Source organism: Ranitomeya variabilis, chromosome 3 (assembly GCF_051348905.1).
Source record: "Ranitomeya variabilis isolate aRanVar5 chromosome 3, aRanVar5.hap1, whole genome shotgun sequence".
In the NCBI taxonomy this organism is placed as follows: Eukaryota; Metazoa; Chordata; class Amphibia; order Anura; family Dendrobatidae; genus Ranitomeya; species Ranitomeya variabilis.
The window spans coordinates 314854882-314875012 of NC_135234.1; the positions used below are offsets into that span (position 1 = coordinate 314854882).

At 46.1% G+C, this 20131-nt stretch overlaps 1 protein-coding gene across 3 annotated transcripts in view; it reads left to right on the top strand.

Annotated features, from left to right (window-relative positions):
- FGR (FGR proto-oncogene, Src family tyrosine kinase) overlaps nt 1-17224 on the top strand; it is an 833064-nt gene extending 815840 nt beyond the window's left edge. For all 3 annotated transcript variants that reach the window (XM_077295665.1, XM_077295664.1, XM_077295666.1), the window contains one exon: nt 13380-17224. In XM_077295665.1, the coding sequence (XP_077151780.1) occupies nt 13380-13588 (209 nt within the window). In that variant the 3' untranslated portion in view covers nt 13589-17224. The remainder of the gene's footprint in view (nt 1-13379) is intronic.
- The last annotated feature ends 2907 nt before the right edge of the window (nt 17225-20131 follow it).

Below are 20131 nucleotides of genomic sequence, written 5' to 3' on the forward strand. Positions count from 1 at the left end.
TTGTGGAGTGATTTTGCTATGACCGCAGACAGGACAGGTACTGCTGCATCAATTGAAAGTGACAGGAGACAACATTTGTCCAGTATGGTTACTAACTATTTTTCATCCCTTATCGATGTTCTCCCTCAACCGTCATTCCCATTTGATTACTGGGCCTCCAAATTAGACACCTGGCCAGAATTGGCAGAATATGCATTGCAGGAGCTTGCTTGCCCGGCAGCAAGTGTCCTATCAGAAAGAGTATTCAGTGCTGCAGGTTCAATATTAACCGAAAAAAGGACTCGTCTGGCTACCCAAAATGTTGACGATCTAACATTCATTAAAATGAACCACAACTGGATTTCGAAATCTTTTGCCCCACCTTGCCCGGCCGACACCTAGCTTTCCTATGAAAAGCTCTTGCCTGTGAATTACTTTTCTAATGTCTAATTTGCTGCAGCTGATTGTACAGCATACGACATGTTTACACCTCCCTAAATGGCAAAACTCCCCACACGGGGCCGTGGTATCGCGACTTGGCGCAAGCACCCGTGAGACTGCTGTTTGTCTGAAGAGGTGGGTGTGCTCGCTTTTGGTTGACGGCATTGCTACTGGGTCCCTCATAGTACAATGTAGTGTCTCTGGTGGTGGTGGTGCGCACCCAACGTCAGACACACCGTTGTAACATGAGGGGCCCTGGGGCGGTCCCGCCGGCCTCAAGAGAGTTCCCCCCTACCCCAGCTCAAAATGTGCTCTACCACGTGCAAAATTATGTCGCACAGCTCCACCAATCTTTAGTCTATTCGCTGACATCATTCAATGTCTGGCACTGACAATACAAATTTGTAGACATCTATGATGCAACTTAAAGTAGTCTGTGTCTGTGTCCTATATTGGCACCATTAAATAGTTACTGCCAAATTACTATGTCAGAAACTCAGCAGATGAGCCCACCCCTGTACCTAAGTATGCCACCTTTTTTTTTGTTTTGGTTGTTTTGCGAGACATTAACATCTATTTATATTTTGGGAGTACTGGGACAGACACTCCTTGCACTACTCCTCCACTCACCACCAAGCTGCCCGTGTATCCATGTAACCGCTGTAAAACTGCCATGAGCCTATTGTTTGTTATTTTAGGCCTTTGAAGCCTGTCTGCGGTCCCTCCTTCCACTAGTCCTCCACTGACCAGACCACTGCTGCCCGTGTACCCCTGGAACCAATTATAAAGTGCCTACAGCCAGCCCATTTTTTTATGTTAGGCCTTTGAAGCCTGTCTGCGGTCCCTCCTTCCACTAGTCCTCCACTGGCCAGACCACTGCTGCCCGTGTACCCCTGGAAGCAATTATAAAGTGCCTACAGCCAGCCCATTTTTTTATGTTAGGCCTTTGAAGCCTGTCTGCGGTCCCTCCTTCCACTAGTCCTCCACTGACCAGACCACTGCTGCCCGTGTACCCCTGGAACCAATTATAAAGTGCCTACAGCCAGCCCATTTTTTTATGTTAGGCCTTTGAAGCCTGTCTGCGGTCCCTCCTTCCACTAGTCCTCCACTGGCCAGACCACTGCTGCCCGTGTACCCCTGGAACCAATTATAAAGTGCCTACAGCCAGCCCATTTTTTTATGTTAGGCCTTTGAAGCCTGTCTGCGGTCCCTCCTTCCACTAGTCCTCCACTGGCCAGACCACTGCTGCCCATGTACCCCTGGAACCAATTATAAAGTGCCTACAGCCAGCCCATTTTCTTATGTTAGGCCTTTGAAGCCTGTCTGCGGTCCCTACTTTAAATACTCCTCCACTCACCACCAAGCTGCCTGCCCGTGTATCCATGTAACCGCTGTAAAACTGCCATGAGCCTATTGTTTGTTATGTTAGGCCTTTGATAGCCTGTCTGCGGTCCCTACTTTAAATACTCCTCCACTCACCACCAAGCTGCCTGCCCGTCTATCCATGTAACCGCTGTAAAACTGCCATGAGCCTATTGTTTGTTATGTTAGGCCTTTGATAGCCTGTCTGCGGTCCTTACTTTAAATACTCCTCCACTCACCACCTAGCTGCCTGTGTATCCATGTAACCGCTGTAAAACTGCAATGAGCCTATTGTTTGTTATTTTAGGCCTTTGATAGCCTGTCTGCGGCCCCTACTTGCAATACTCCTCCACTGACCACAATGCTGCCTGGAGTGCCTGCCTGTGTATCCATGTAACCGATGTAAAACTGCCATGACTGCCTACTGTTTGTTATTTTAGGCCTTTGATAGCCTGTCTGCGGCCCCTACTTGCAATACTCCTCCACTGACCACAATGCTGCCTGGAGTGCCTGCCTGTGTATCCATGTAACCGATGTAAAACTGCCATGACTGCCTACTGTTTGTTATTTTAGGCCTTTGATAGCCTGTCTGCGGCCCCTACTTGCAATACTCCTCCACTGACCACAATGCTGCCTGGAGTGCCTGCCTGTGTATCCATGTAACCGATGTAAAACTGCCATGAGTGCCTACTGTTTGGTATTTTAGGCCTTTGATAGCCTGTCTGCAGCCCCTACTTGCAATACTCCTCCACTGACCACACCAATGCTGCCCGTGTACCCCTGGAACCTATTTAAAAGTTCATAGAGCCTAGTTATATATTTTATTTACTATTAATAAGGCCATGATGGACTACGCTGTACCACGCTACAAGCTAACCAGTCGACACTTCTTTTGCGAGAAAAGCCATCCCAACCCTCCACCAGCATGTAGAAGACCGCATTGTCCATGCACTCTGGCAATCTGTGAGTACAAAGGTGCACCTGACAACAGACGCATGGACCTGTAGGCATGGCCACGGAAGATTACGTGTCCATTACGGCGCAATGGGTTAATGTGGTGGATGCATGGTCCACAGGGGACAGCCTACTAAGTCTGTCTGCAGTCCCTAATTCAAATTGTCCTCCACTGTCTAAATTGGAGCTTCCACCTTCTGGCTTTCGGCCTATAGTATCAGAAATTAAACTGCATTTGGCCTTCAACTTTGGTTAGGGCCTACTAATGGCTTCTGCCCCTCCCTGGTGTTGCCCTCAACTAAATAAAGCTGAGCTTCAACCTTCCGGCTCTCATTAAGTGGTTTTTAAAAAAAAAAATGGTGGTTAGGGCCTACTAACGGCTTCTGCCCCTCCCTGGTGTTGCCCTCAACTAAATAAAGCTGAGCTTCAACCTTCTGCTCCAAATTACCATTTTAAAAAATGCAATAGGCTTTTCCGGCCTACTAAAGGTGTCTGTCTGTGTGCCCCTGCCTGGTGTTGTCCTCAACTAAATAAAGCTGAGCTTCAACCTTCTGCTCCAAATTACCATTTTAAAAAATGCAATAGGCTTTTCCGGCCTACTAAAGGTGTCTGTCTGTGTGCCCCTGCCTGGTGTTGCCCTCAACTAAATAAAGCTGAGCTTCAACCTTCTGCTCCAAATTACCATTTTAAAAAATGCAATAGGCTTTTCCGGCCTACTAAAGGTGTCTGTCTGTGTTCCCCTGCCTGGTGTTGTCCTCAACTAAATAAAGCTGAGCTTCAACCTTCTGCTCCAAATTACCATTTTAAAAAATGCAATAGGCTTTTCCGGCCTACTAAAGGTGTCTGTCTGTGTGCCCCTGCCTGGTGTTGTCCTCAACTAAATAAAGCTGAGCTTCAACCTTCTGCTCCAAATTACCATTTTAAAAAATGCAATAGGCTTTTCTGGCCTACTAAAGGTGTCTGCCCCTCCCTGGTGTTGTCCTCAACTGAACAAAGCTGAGCTTCCACATTCTGGCTTTCGCCCTATACTATCAGATATTAAACTGCATTTGGCCTACTAGTGTGGTTAGGCCCTTGAAACAGTGTCTGCTGCTCTTGGGTTTGCTACTCCACTGAACAAAGCAATGCCGCCTGTTTAGTCCTGTTACCAATTTTGAACTGCATTTAGCCTACTTTATTCTTTGGCCCTATATCTGTTTCCTCCTCATCCTGCCCATTGCCCAGCCACTGCTAAATGAGTCTGCTGGTACATTGACCTAGACCACTACATTCCCCTTGTACTCTACACAGCCAGAATCTGACCCTGCTGAAAGTAAGGTTCCCCTTCCCGCATGTTATACCACCTTACACAGGGACAAAGAGGAAGGTGCAGATGAAAGTGCAGATTCCTTCATCAGGTGGGGGGGCATACTCGTTGGCGACGTCACTGGCACAGGGCCCCTCAGAGTACGCAAAAGTGTCGCTGCTGGTGGGAGGCGCCCCCGCCATGCAAACACACCGCCGTACTTTGAGGGGCCCTGTGCCAGTGCCAATGCGAACGAGTGGGCCCCCCCCTGCTTGCTCAGGATCACAGCACTTGCAACGTTTAAATACTTACCTTTCCCTGCAACACCTGTCATGATTCTCAATGGCGAGAGAACATAGCCCAGCATATATGAGAACTAGCTCTTGGAAGATGGAAACTATACTGACCATGAACTAAACCTGCCGCACAGCTAGAAGTGGCCGGGTAGCATGCCTACGTTTTTTAACCCTAGATGCCCAGCGCCAGCCGGAGAACTACCTAATCCTAGCAGAGGAAAAGACAGTCCTGGCTCACCTCTAGAGAAATTTTCCCAAAGGCAGACAGAGGCCCCCACATATATTGGCGGTGATTTTAGATGAAATGACAAACGTAGTATGAAAATAGGTTTAGCAAAATCGAGGTCCGCTTTCTAGATAGCAGGAAGACAGAAAGGACACTTTCATGGTCAGCAGAAAACCCTATCAAAACACCATCCAGAAATTCCTTTAAGACTCTAGCATTAACTCATAACACCAGAGTGGCAATTTCCGATCACAAGAGCTTTCCAGACACAGTAACGAAACAGCAGCTGTGAACAGGAACAAAATGCAAAAACACACAAGGACAAAAGTCCAACTTAGCTGGGAGTTGTCTAGTAGCAGGAACAAGCACAGAAGGCTTCTGATTACATTGTTGACCGGCAAGAAACTGACAGAGGAGCAAGGTTATATAGCGACTCCCACATCCTGATAGGAGTAGGTGAACAGAGGGGATGATGCACACAAGTTCAATTCCACAAGTGGCCACCGGGGGAGCCCAGAATCCAATTTCACAACAGTACCCCCCCCTCAAGGAGGGGGCACCGAACCCTCACCAGAACCACCAGGGCGATCAGGATGAGCCCTATGAAAGGCACGGACAAGATCGGAGGCATGAACATCAGAGGCAGTGACCCAAGAATTATCCTCCTGACCGTATCCCTTCCATTTGACCAGATACTGGAGTCTCCGTCTGGAAACACGAGAGTCTAAGATCTTTTCCACAACGTACTCCAACTCACCCTCAACCAACACCGGAGCAGGAGGCTCAACGGAAGGCACAACCGGTACCTCATACCTGCGCAACAATGACCGATGAAAAACATTATGAATCGAAAAGGATGCAGGGAGGTCCAAACGGAAGGACACAGGGTTAAGAATCTCCAATATCTTGTACGGGCCGATGAACCGAGGCTTAAACTTAGGAGAAGAAACCCTCATAGGGACAAAACGAGAAGACAACCACACCAAGTCCCCAACACAAAGCCGAGGACCAACACGACGACGGCGGTTGGCAAAAAGCTGAGTCTTCTCCTGGGACAACTTCAAATTGTCCACCACCTGCCCCCAAATCTGATGCAACCTCTCCACCACAGCATCCACTCCAGGACAATCCGAAGATTCCACTTGACCGGAGGAAAATCGAGGATGAAACCCCAAATTACAGAAAAACGGGGACACCAAGGTGGCAGAGCTGGCCCGATTATTGAGGGCGAACTCCGCCAAAGGCAAAAAAGCAACCCAATCATCCTGATCCGCAGACACAAAACACCTCAAATATGTCTCCAAGGTCTGATTAGTCCGCTCGGTCTGGCCATTAGTCTGAGGATGGAAAGCAGACGAAAAAGACAAATCTATGCCCATCCTAGCACAGAATGCCCGCCAAAATCTAGACACGAATTGGGTCCCTCTGTCAGAAACGATATTCTCAGGAATACCATGCAAACGAACAACATTTTGAAAAAACAGAGGAACCAACTCGGAAGAAGAAGGCAACTTAGGCAAGGGAACCAGATGGACCATCTTAGAGAAACGGTCACACACCACCCAGATGACAGACATCTTCTGAGAAACAGGCAGATCCGAAATAAAATCCATCGAGATGTGCGTCCAAGGCCTCTTCGGGATAGGCAAGGGCAACAACAATCCACTAGCCCGAGAACAACAAGGCTTGGCCCGAGCACAAACGTCACAAGACTGCACAAAGCCTCGCACATCTCGTGACAGGGAAGGCCACCAGAAGGACCTTGCCACCAAATCCCTGGTACCAAAGATTCCAGGATGACCTGCCAACGCAGAAGAATGAACCTCAGAGATGACTCTACTGGTCCAATCATCAGGAACAAACAGTCTACCAGGTGGGCAACGATCAGGTCTATCCGCCTGAAACTCCTGCAAGGCCCGCCGCAGGTCTGGAGAAACGGCAGACAATATCACTCCATCTTTAAGGATACCTGTGGGCTCAGAATTACCAGGGGAGTCAGGCTCAAAACTCCTAGAAAGGGCATCCGCCTTAACATTCTTAGAACCCGGTAGGTACGACACCACAAAATTAAACCGAGAGAAAAACAACGACCAGCGCGCCTGTCTAGGATTCAGGCGCCTGGCAGACTCAAGGTAAATTAAATTTTTGTGGTCAGTCAATACCACCACCTGATGTCTGGCCCCCTCAAGCCAGTGACGCCACTCCTCAAAAGCCCACTTCATGGCCAAAAGCTCCCGATTCCCAATATCATAATTCCGCTCGGCGGGCGAAAATTTACGGGAAAAAAAAGCACAAGGTCTCATCACGGAGCAGTCGGAACTTCTCTGCGACAACACCGCCCCAGCTCCGATTTCAGAAGCGTCGACCTCAACCTGAAAAGGAAGAGCAACATCAGGCTGACGCAACACTGGGGCGGAAGAAAAGCGGCGCTTGAGCTCCCGAAAGGCCTCCACAGCATCAGGGGACCAATCAGCAACATCAGCACCCTTCTTAGTCAAATCAGTCAATGGTTTTACAACATCAGAAAAACCAGCAATAAATCGACGATAAAAGTTAGCAAAGCCCAAAAATTTCTGAAGACTCTTAAGAGAAGAGGGTTGCGTCCAATCACCAATAGCCTGAACCTTGACAGGATCCATCTCGATGGAAGAGGGGGAAAAAATGTATCCCAAGAAAGAAATCTTTTGAACCCCAAAAACACACTTAGAACCCTTCACACACAAGGAATTAGACCGCAAAACCTGAAAAACCCTCCTGACCTGCTGGACATGAGAGTCCCAGTCATCCGAAAAAATCAGAATATCATCCAGATAAACAATCATAAATTTATCCAAATAATCGCGGAAAATGTCATGCATAAAGGACTGGAAGACTGAAGGGGCATTTGAAAGACCAAAAAGCATCACCAAATACTCAAAATGGCCCTCGGGCGTATTAAATGCGGTTTTCCACTCATCCCCCTGCTTGATTCGCACCAAATTATACGCCCCACGGAGATCAATCTTAGAGAACCACTTGGCCCCCTTTATACGAGCAAACAAATCAGTAAGCAGTGGTAACGGATATTGATATTTAACCGTGATTTTATTCAAAAGTCGATAATCAATACACGGCCTCAAAGAGCCGTCTTTCTTAGACACAAAGAAAAAACCGGCTCCTAAGGGAGATGACGAAGGACGAATATGTCCCTTTTCCAAGGACTCCTTTATATATTCTCGCATAGCAGCGTGTTCAGGCACAGACAGATTAAATAAACGACCCTTAGGGTATTTACTACCCGGAATCAAGTCTATGGCACAATCGCACTCCCGGTGCGGAGGTAGTGAACCAACCTTGGGTTCTTCAAAAACGTCACGAAAGTCAGACAAGAATTCAGGAATCTCAGAGGGAATAGATGATGAAATGGAAACCAAAGGTACGTCCCCATGAGTTCCTTTACATCCCCAGCTTAACACAGACATAGCTCTCCAGTCGAGGACTGGGTTATGAGATTGCAGCCATGGCAATCCCAGCACCAAAACATCATGTAGATTATACAGCACCAGAAAGCGAATAACCTCCTGGTGATCCGGATTAACACGCATAGTCACTTGTGTCCAGTATTGTGGTTTATTACTAGCCAATGGGGTGGAGTCAATCCCTTTCAGAGGTATCGGAGCCTCCAGTGGCTCCAAATCATACCCACAGCGTTTGGCAAAGGACCAATCCATAAGACTCAAAGCAGCGCCAGAGTCGACATAGGCGTCCGCGGTAATAGATGACAAAGAACAAATCAGGGTCACAGATAGAATAAACTTAGACTGTAAAGTGCTAATTGAAACAGACTTGTCAGGCTTCTTAGTACGCTTAAAGCATGCTGATATAACATGAGTTGAATCACCACAATAGAAGCACAACCCATTTTTTCGTCTAAAATTCTGCCGCTCGCTTCTGGACAGAATTCTATCACATTGCATATTTTCTGGCGTTTTCTCAGTAGACACCGCCAAATGGTGCACAGGTTTGCGCTCCCGCAGACGCCTATCGATCTGAATAGCCATCGTCATGGACTCATTCAGACTCGCAGGCACAGGGAACCCCACCATAACATCCTTAATGGCATCAGAGAGACCTTCTCTGAAAATCGCCGCCAGGGCGCACTCATTCCACTGAGTAAGCACAGACCATTTGCGGAATTTTTGGCAGTATATTTCAGCTTCATCTTGCCCCTGAGACAAGGACATCAAGGCCTTTTCCGCCTGAAGCTCTAAATGAGGTTCCTCATAAAGCAACCCCAAGGCCAGAAAAAACGCATCCACATTGAGCAACGCAGGATCCCCTGGTGCCAATGCAAAAGCCCAGTCTTGAGGGTCGCCCCGGAGCAAGGAAATTACAATCCTGACCTGCTGTGCAGGGTCTCCGGCAGAGCGAGACTTCAGGGACAAAAACAATTTGCAATTATTTTTAAAATTTTGAAAGTGAGATCTATTCCCCGAGAAGAATTCAGGCAAAGGAATTCTAGGCTCAGACATAGGTGCATGAACAACAAAATCTTGCAAATTTTGTACCTTTGTGGCGAGATTATTCAAACCTGTAGCTACACTCTGAAGATCCATTTGAAACAGGTGAACACAGAGCCATTCAAGGATTAGAAGGAGAGAAAGAGAGGAAGGCTGCAGTATAGGCAGACTAGCAAGTGATTCAATTAAGAGCACACTCAGAACTAGAGGGAAAAAAAAAAAAAAAAAAATTGTAGCAGACTTCTTTTTTCTCTCCTTTCTCAGCCAGTAATTTAACCCTTTTTTGGGCCGGTCAAACTGTCATGATTCTCAATGGCGAGAGAACATAGCCCAGCATATATGAGAACTAGCTCTTGGAAGATGGAAACTATACTGACCATGAACTAAACCTGCCGCACAACTAGAAGTGGCCGGGTAGCATGCCTACGTTTTTTAACCCTAGATGCCCAGCGCCAGCCGGAGAACTACCTAATCCTAGCAGAGGAAAAGACAGTCCTGGCTCACCTCTAGAGAAATTTTCCCAAAGGCAGACAGAGGCCCCCACATATATTGGCGGTGATTTTAGATGAAATGACAAACGTAGTATGAAAATAGGTTTAGCAAAATCGAGGTCCGCTTTCTAGATAGCAGGAAGACAGAAAGGACACTTTCATGGTCAGCAGAAAACCCTATCAAAACACCATCCAGAAATTCCTTTAAGACTCTAGCATTAACTCATAACACCAGAGTGGCAATTTCCGATCACAAGAGCTTTCCAGACACAGTAACGAAACAGCAGCTGTGAACAGGAACAAAATGCAAAAACACACAAGGACAAAAGTCCAACTTAGCTGGGAGTTGTCTAGTAGCAGGAACAAGCACAGAAGGCTTCTGATTACATTGTTGACCGGCAAGAAACTGACAGAGGAGCAAGGTTATATAGCGACTCCCACATCCTGATAGGAGTAGGTGAACAGAGGGGATGATGCACACAAGTTCAATTCCACAAGTGGCCACCGGGGGAGCCCAGAATCCAATTTCACAACAAACACCGCCGTGACGTAGTCCGCATTTCCTGGGCCCACGAAAAACTTGAGCCAGCCCTACTCCCCCCACAACTTTCCCCCAATTCCCTATGCCCAACTATTATTATACAGTTAATTAAGATTGGCAAGCTTCAGAAACAAGAATGGATGTTTTTGGCATTAAAATGGGCACTGTAGGTGTTTTCCTGGCCTCCACTCACTGCCGACTATGCTTCCCCATTGACTTGCATTGGGTTTCGTGTTTCGGTCGATCCCCGACTTTTAGCGATAATCAGCCGACTGCACTCGACTCGACTCTGGACAAAATCGGGTTTCCCAAAACCCTACTCGATCTTAAAAAAATGAAAGTCGCTCAACCCTAGTGGTGAAGGATCAGTAGGTAGTGGTGAAGGGGTGGAGAAAGAAAGTGGACGGGTGGACAGGAAACTGGGAGTTGGATTTGGGATTTGAAATGATGGAGGGGTGTAGTTGATGGATTGGGAGGCAGAAGAGGTGATGGGTGGAGAAAAGGGTTGGGATAGTGACATGATGGGTGAAGGAGACTGGTGGTAGTGGGCAGGGAGAGGAGGCGCGGAAGATATTTTTGGGAACTGGTATGGGGTGGGAGGTTGGTACGGGTCAGGATGCTGGGACCGGGCAGGATGCTGGTAGTGGCTGGAGTGAGGGACAGTGGCTGGAGGGGGGCAGGTTCAGGAGGGGGGGCAGGTGCAGTGGCTTGAGAAGTAACAAGCGCTAGTGTAGACTGGCACGATTGCATTACTTGCATCTGCAGATCAGGAGATAGCTTATCCATGCGCTCAAGTACCGACCGGAAAAAAGTGTGGTTCAGTGATTGACTTGCTTCTGAACGCATCTGTAGCAGAAGTGTATGCAACTCGAGAATGCTTTTATTTATCAAATTGAAACCTTCAGCCATTTGCTCGGACAAAACTTTGAGACAGTTCTGGAAGGATGCATTCAGGTGTAAGAACTCGGGCGCATAGCTCTGTACCTGACCCCTCTGCCGCCCCGAAGCCACAGGTGTAGTAGAGTTGGCAGCATCAGGGGGGTGGGGTAAAGGAAAAGCTATATCCTCAGCAGCAGATTCATGCAATGCAGCCGGCCAGGATGCTCCAGCGCTGGTGGATGGGACCGAGGGATCAGATGTGAGGGAAGGCTGGGAAGGTGCAGAGGGGCCGGGACTATCGAAGTGTCCCGCGGTGGCGGACTCCTGAGGGATCGCCGCAGAAGGGTTCCACTCTGCTGCAGGCTCCAGAGTGCTGCAAACGATGCTGTGGAACAAAAAGAAAAGAAAATATAAATAATACAGTATACTGATATTGCATGGCCCTGGCTGAAACTGCAAAAGAGGGTTAGACATGTAAAACATTGGTTATTAAATGTGGTGGGTAATATTTACCTTCTGCTCACCATCGTTGACCTGAGGAACGACAGGGCTTGGGCATATTTATATCTGCTCCTGCGTCCTCAAGATCCACACGGGGCCCGCATCTCTTTGTTGAACTCCTTCTTGAAGCGATTCCTGATCGACCGCCACCGCTTGACAATCCTCTCACCTGTAAAAAAAAAGGAGAAACCCCAATTGGTTAGGATACAACACTTTAAATCCATCAACATAACTGAGCTGTGTATACTTACGTGCTTGATTCTGGGCCCGAACATCGACGTCCTCCCAGTTATCTACCAGCTGTTCGCAGACTTGCTCCCAGAGCCGACGGGTCACAATGACATCAGCGTGGCGACAGTCAGCCATGTTCCACACAGTGGCACCCTCTCTCAGATCAGATAGATGAGGAGGTCAATATTTAGCCCAACCTCCTCACCGTCCGTGTCAGGAGCACACTGTGAAGCCTGTTAAAAAAGAAGAAAAAAATACATTATATTCAAAACAACATTAAGTTCAAATAAAAAAAAAATAAGGCGATGCTTACACGATGACGGCCGCCCGCACTCTCACGCCGACGACCCTGGGAGCCACTCTGAGGACCTCTGGATCGATCACCAGAATCAGAAGACTATAAGAAGAAAAAAAAATGATGTGTTTGTGTATTTGCTTTTTATGTGTTGTGTTCAGAGTTCTTTTGGTAAGGATCTTTTGTTTGTAGGTGTTGGGTGTAGTGTGAGGTTGTGGTTCCACGATGCATGCAAGACACTTACCAATTGCGATCCCACTCCAGGTCTCTCTCCACCCCTTCGGTCTTCTTCCAGAAGCACCTCTTCTGCTGCAGCTTCCTACAAAAATTAGAGATGGATAAATACATTAATTAGATAGATAGATAGATAGATAGATAGATAGATAGATAGATAGATAGATAGATAGATAGATAGATAGATAGATAGATATTCAGACTGGGCAAAAAAAAATTATCTCTAAAAACAGAACTTTTATTTACCTCAGTGCGCTGCCGACGTTCTGGAGGGCTCCCAGAAGAAGACATGGCTGATGGCTGGCTGATATGCTCTGTGGCTGGCAGGCTAGGCTCTCAGCTCTCTGCCTGGCAGGCTTTCTGCTGGCAGGCAGGCTAGGCTCTCTGCTGGCAGGCTCTTGGCTCTCTGCTGGCAGGCTCTTGGCAGGCAAGCAGGCTTGGCTTTCTGCTGGCAGGCTCTTGGCTTTCTGGCTAGCAGGCTCTTGGCTCTCTGGCTGGCAGGCTCTTGGCAGGCAGGCTAGGCTCTCTGCTGGCAGGCTCTCTGCTGGCAGGCTCTTGGCTCTCTGCTGGCAGGCTCTTGGCTCTCTGCTGGCAGGCTCTTGGCAGGCAGGCAGGCTAGGCTCTCTGCTGGCAGGCTCTTGGCTCTCTGGCTAGCAGGCTCTCTATGGCTGGTAATGAGTGAGGGCCTCACTGACATTGTTTATATATGTGTCCTGGGGGCAGGCCAATATGTTCTGAGCATGCTCAGATTAAGAAGCCAGATCAGGTCACCGGATCCAGCTTTTTCCGGATCCGGCACCATCCGGCGTCCATAGACATGCATTGTAGGCTTTTTCGCCGCAGACAAAAAGTTTTTTTCTAGACGACGGAATCAAAATTTTCACCGGATCTGGAAAAAAACGTTGGGTCATGCGGTGCAATCCGGCGCTAATACAAGTCAAAGGGGAAAAAACAGTTCCGGTTTTTAATTTCACCAGTTTCGGTTTTTCTAAAAATAGCCGTAATGGGCCGGAATGAAAAAACCTGATGTGTGAAAGTAGCCTAAAAGACTAGTCCATTTTCTGATGCCATTTTTCTTTAATAAGTGCCATTTTATATGTCTTGCTTGTTAGGTTATTATGTATATGTACAAATCTATTCCATTGTCTTTTTATCACCCCACTAGGTATGAGTAATAGAGAAGTATTGGAGCAAGTGGAAAGGGGGTACCGCATGCCATGTCCTTCAGGTTGCCCCCCATCTCTTCATGACCTTATGTTACAGTGCTGGAAGGGTGATCCTGAGGAACGTCCAACATTTGAGTACTTACAGTCATTTTTGGAAGATTATTTTACATCTACAGAGCCACAGTATCAGCCTGGGGACAATATCTAAAGTTTATTGTGATGGTAAGGGCTCATTTCCACTGGCGAGAGACAAATCGGTCCGTAATCTGGACCGAAAAAAGGGATGTAGCGTATGCGATTGTCATGCGATTGTCATGCGAGTGTAATGCGAGTGCAATGCGATTTTTAATCGCACCATCCGTTTTACATCCGTATGACATCCGTATGCAATCCGTTTTTTTTCTCTGCAACTATTTTTAAACAGTCATTTACAAGACCATGGACAGTGTTCCAGGCCACAGAATGGTGATGTATCCGTAAAAAACGGACGGAATACGGATGGTCCGTATTCCGTCCGTTTTTTTTCTCACACCCATTGACTTGCATTGGCGAGTCTCGTCCGAGACTCGCAGCAAATCGCAGCATGCTGCGATTTTTTTCTCAGTCCGATTTCGGCTGAGAAAAAAAATCGCAAATGAAAAGACACCTATTGAATAACATTGGTCCGAGTGCAATCTGATTTTTTATCGGATTGCACTCGTCCGTTTTCCTCGCCAGTGGAAATGAGCCCTATCAAGCAATATCTGCCACTGAAGAAGGACAGGTTGAAGGCCTAACAGTGTAGTCCTAAATTGCTTTCAACTCACTATGAGATGATTCCTGAATCTTTAAGGCCAGACTATAGAACATGTTCTTGAAGTGTATAATATTCAGTAAGAGCAACAATGACATGGGCTTAATGTTGTAGTACTAAATCATGAAACATTGGTCATAACAGTAAGATTAATATAAATACTGGGAAACTGCTGATGTAATGACACCAAAAAATGTTTCCACAATCGTGAGCAGACACAAAGCGCATCAGTATACAAATCAACACCAGTGAGAAAAAGGCAGTGGAAGGCCAAAGTTCATCTTCACTTCATGAATATATTAAAAATAAAACTTATTAATTTATTAAAAAACATCAGCCAATATTAACATAGGGTCAAGCAAAAAAAGGACAGTTAAAACCAGTATTACATAGAAACATACTGGTCACATTGCAATAAAATAATCAAATACTGCAAACAGCAGGATAAATAATCAGTAAAGGTCTAACAGATCATCTCACCTACCATACCCAATACATATTCCACCAAAGGTTTCATCTGACGAGAGGAACATTGATCGTGGAGGTTCAACTCTGGTAGTCATTACATGCGTATTTAGTTTTACTTATTCTTGCAGATTTAAGTAATATATTTTACATGCTTACTGCAGCATTTTAATATTTTGGCCTAATGTTTGCTTTTTGAACACTGATCAGCTTTTTTTCTTTGTTGACTACCACATATACTTCTACCGTATATACACGAGTATAAGCTGAAACTTTCAGCCCTTTTTTTAGGCTAAAAGCGCCCCTCTCGGCTTATATTCAAGTCATTGTCCCAGGGGGTCAGTGGGGGAGGGGGAGCAGCAGGAGTGGCGGCTGTCACCTCACACTCACCTGCTCCCGGTGTGGTCTCAGCTTCTCCGCTGGTCTCCGGCGCCCGTAGCTCTTCCTGCCTTCAGCGGTCACGTGGTAACGCTCATTAAAGTAATGAATATGGATGCGACTCCACTCTCATAGGCGTGGAGTACATATTCATTACTTTAATGAGCGGTACCATGTGACCGCTGAACACAGGAACAAGCTGCCGGCGCGTGCCAGAGACCATCGGAGAAGCAGGGACATACAGATAGACCATGACAGGAGGGGGTGAGTATGACGGACGAGGGTGAGCCATGCGAAATTCACCTGTCCCCGTTCCACCGCTGGGCTGTCTTTCACGCCCTCTGGCTGTGACGTTCAAGTCAGAGGGCACGATGACGTGTTTAGTGTGCGCCTTCTGCCTGAACAGTCACTGCAGAGACCCGGAAGACACATTGGCACGCGGCGGTGGAATGGGGACAGGTGAATATCACAAGTTCCGGGGGCCTGAGCCAGCGGCGACACTGGCACCTCGCCCCCATAGCATGCCAGTGTCCCCGCCTGCTCAGGACAAGAGGTGAGTATGTAATTTTTTTTAATTGCAGCAGCAGCATACGGGGCATATTATTCTATGGAGCATCTTATGGGGCCATCAACCTTTATGGAGCAGCATATGGGGCATAATATGCTATGGAGCATCTTATGGGGCCATCAACCTTTATGCTGCATTATATGGGGCATAATATTCTATGGAGCATCTTATGGGGCCATCAACCTTTGTGCAGCATTATATGGGGAATAACATTCTATGAAGCATCTTATGGGGCCATCAACCTTTGAGCGGCATTATATGGGGCATAATGTTCTATGGAGCATCTTATGGGGCCATCAAACTTTATAGAGCAGCATATGGGGCATATTATTCTATTGAGCATCTATGGGGCCATCAACCTTAGTGCAGCATTATATGGGGCATAATATTCTATGGAGCACCTTAAGTTGCCATCAACCATTGTGCAACATTTTATGGGGCATAATATTCTATGGAGCATCTTATGGGTCCATCAACATTTGTGCAGCATTATATGGGGCATAATATTCTATGAAGCATCTTATGGGGCCATCATTAACCTTTAATGCAGCATTATATGGGGCATATTTTAATATGGAGCATCTTATGGGGCCCCCATGAAGTTTATAGAGCATTACATGGGGCTAGTGATTCAATATGGATATTCAAAAACACTTAACCTACTGATGTCTCAATTAATTTTACTGTATATACTCGAGTATAAGCCGACCCGAGTATAAGCTTAGACCCCTAATTTTGCCACAAAAAACTGGGAAAACTTAATGACTCGAGTATAAGCCTAGGGTGGAAAATGCAGCAGCTACCGGTAAATGTCAAAAATACAAATAGATACCAATAAAAGTAAAATTAATTGAGACATCAGTAGGTTAATTGTTTTGAATATCCATATTGAATCAGGAGTCCCATATAATGCTCCATAAAGTTTATGATGGGCCCCATAAGTTGCTCCATATTAAAATATGCCCAATATAATGCTGCACAAATGCGGATTATGGCCCCATAAGATGCTCCATACACACATTTGCCCCATATAATGCTCCACAAATGCTGATTATGGCCCCATAAGATGCTCAATACAGACATTTGCCCCATACAATGCTGCACAAATGCGGATTATGGCCCCATAAGATGCTCCATACAGACATTTTCCCCATATAATGCTGCACAAATGCGGATTATGGCCACATAAGATGCTCAATACAGACATTTGCCCCATATAATGCTACACAAATGTTGATTATGGCCCCATAAGATGCTCTGTAAAGATGTTTGCCCCATATAATGCTGCACAAATGTTGATAATGGCCCCATAAGATGCTCCATGTAGACACTTGCCCCATATGCTGTTGCTGCGATAATAAAAAAAAAATAAATCACATACTCACCTCTCGTTGCTCAGGCCCGGGCACTTGCTATACTCACCTTTCCCATTCCACCACCGCCGGCCGCCGCTGCATCTTCCCCGTCCTCTGCACTGACTGTTCAGGCAGAGGGCGGTACACACACTAATCGCGTCATCGCGCCCTCTGACCTGAGCGTCAGTGCAGAGGACGGGGAAGACGCAGCGGCGGTGGAACGGGGAGCAGGTGAATATCGCACACTACGTTATACTCACCTGCTCCTGGCGCGGTCCCTGGTTCCACGGCAGCTTCTTTCTGTATTGAGCAGTCACATGGTACCTCTCATTACAGTAATGAATATGCGGCTCCACCCCTATGGGAGTGGAGTGGGGTCCATATTCATTACTGTTATGAGCGGTACCATGTGACCGCTCACTACAGGAAGAAGCTGCCAGGGAACCAGGGACCGCGCCAGGAGTAGGTGAGTATGATTACACAACTGCTGCTCCACCTCCCCTGCCGAACCCTGGGTATGACTTGAGTATAAGCCGAGAGGGGCAATTTCAGCCTAAAAATATGGGCTGAAATTCTCGGCTTATACTCGATTATATACGGTACTTTTATTGGCATCTATTTTTATTTTTGAAATTTACCAATAGCTGCTGCATTTCCCACCCTAGGCTTATACTCAAGTCAATAAGTTTTCCCAGTTTTTTTGTGGCAAAATTAGAGGTCTCGGCTTATACTCGGGTCGGCTTATACTCGAGTATATACTGTATATGTTATACCAGTCATTATGGTACATTTCTTGCTCACTCACTGTTTTTAAAATTGTGTTTGAAACCATTAACAGAATTATGAGTCAATGTGCGGTCGACCTGCCATATTATATATATTGATACGGAGGAATTTCGCAAATGTCATGTCTGACTTATTCTGTGTTCTGCAAGCTGTCCTGGTTTTATAATAGTTGTGAAAAGATATATATTAATATACCCTTGTACATCCAACTTCATACCATTGCATGCATTAAATTCCTTTTCAATTAATTAAAAGGTAGAATTTGTAAAATTGTCACATGCCTTAAAATAAATATGAATTGCAATTTTGCTTGGCTTGAAACACAAGTTTGCTGCCTCATAACATTTTGACTTTATGTTTTTTGATTTTTGGTCAAGCAGAATGCTTACTGAATGTCTGACTACCTTTATAAAGACCTTTCACACAGGTTGGGAATAGGCCAAATTAAGATTTAAGGGAGTTCTCGCTCCTGATCAATGGCTCATCTCAGAGCTTTTTGATCTGATTAAGGATGCTTGTATCTTCACTAACATAGACCTAGGTACAGCCTAAAACCTGATCTGTATAAACGTATGACATATGGAAACCAGCATTCAATACTCGGGATAGTCAATTTACATCTGTTGGATCCGTTGTCTACAAAGCGCCATGTTTCAAGGTCTCAGCTTGGGCTTACTCTGCTTTTCAATTTGGTCATCCAGAAGTAAACTGAACTGCAGAACTAGTTTCCCATTTTTATTGAAGGACTAAGTTGAATCAGGACATGAAAGTGTTTGTGGCATGCTTCCCTCAATGTCCACAATTCAATTCTTCTCGTCAAGCGCCTATTGGTTTCCTACAGTCGCTACAAATCCATGAGTTGAAATTTCAATTTTTGGGGTTTCTGATCTTCCTGGTGCACAAGTGTTCACTACTATATGGGTCATGGTGGACCAGTTATCCAAGATGTTTTGTTTTCTTCCATTACCTGGACTTCCATCTGCTCCACAGTTAACCCTAGTTTTCTTTAGAGAAATTTTCCTGATCCGCATTCTTCCTGCTTGTATGGTCTCAGATCGTAGTGTACAGTTTTTTCCAGGTTTTGGAAGGCACTTTGCATAATCCATGTTCATGAGGACAAATGGCTTATTTGCTTCTGTGGCCTGAACTTGATTACAATAATTTTTTTTCTGAGTATTTCAGAAAATCTCCCTTTTCCAGAGTCTTTGGTTTGCAACCTCATCTTCCTTTTCTATTTACATATCAAAGGTAACTGCATGCCATAAATAGTTTATCTAATTTGTCTGAGCTAAAGTCTGGAGGAGTGCTGATAAACATAGATGACCTACACCTAAAGGCCCCGTCACACACAGCGACGCTGCAGCGATACAGACAACGATGCTGATCACTGCAGCATCGCTGTTTTGTCGCTGTGTGGTCGCTGGGGAGCTGTCACACAGACAGCTCTCTCCAGCGACCAACGATCAGGGGAACGACTTCGGCATCATTGAAACTGTCTTCAACGATGCCGAAGTCCCCCTGCAGCACCCGGGTAACCAGGGTAAACATCGGGTTACTAAGCGCAGGGCCGCGCTTAGTAACCCGATGTTTACCCTGGTTACCAGCGTAAATGTAAAAAAAAAAAACCAGTACATACTCACCATCTGATGTCCGTCAGGTCCCATGCCGTCTGCTTCCTGCTCTGACTGAGTGCCGCCGTACAGTGAGAGCAGAGCGCAGCGGTGACGTGACCGAGGGCCAACAGCCCGAAACACTGTGTCTGCGAACTCAGATACTGATTTGGCTTTTATCCTAAGTCATATTGCACGACTCGTTAAAGGGTTAATTGTGACTTGTAGGATCACTACTTCCAACTGGTGGCGCTATAGAGTTTAAGTTCTCTTTTTCTCTGAAGAGGCAATTCGCATATTGGATTACCATTGTAATAAAGGCAGTGGGCCTTTTAAGGTTAACTCAAGCAGTGTTGTACTGTGTGAGTATTCAGGTAGCCAGCCCACCCTGATGCCATATTTTGATGCAAGGCAAACGCAACTCTGCTATGGCTGGGTCCAGCTATAACATAGTGTCTACCAATCTGATTCTGCTGTTCCAAGGTGCAGTCTGCAAACTTGGCTCTGCTAAATGAAGGTACTATCTATTTTATTTAGTTCTGCTGTTTTAAGGTGCAATCAGCACACTCGACTCTGCTACATTAAGTTACCAGTCTGCTTATTCAGTTCTACTTTTCCAAAAAGCAGTCCACACACTCACTGCAGCTATATCAAGTTTTAGTGTGCCTATTAATTTCTGCTTTTCCAAAATGCAGGCCACAAACTCATCTCTCCTATATGAAAATACCTACTGCCTACTGAGTTCTAAAAAAATATTTAGAATTGAGAGTCCTCAGTGGTTGAAACCTTTTAATGG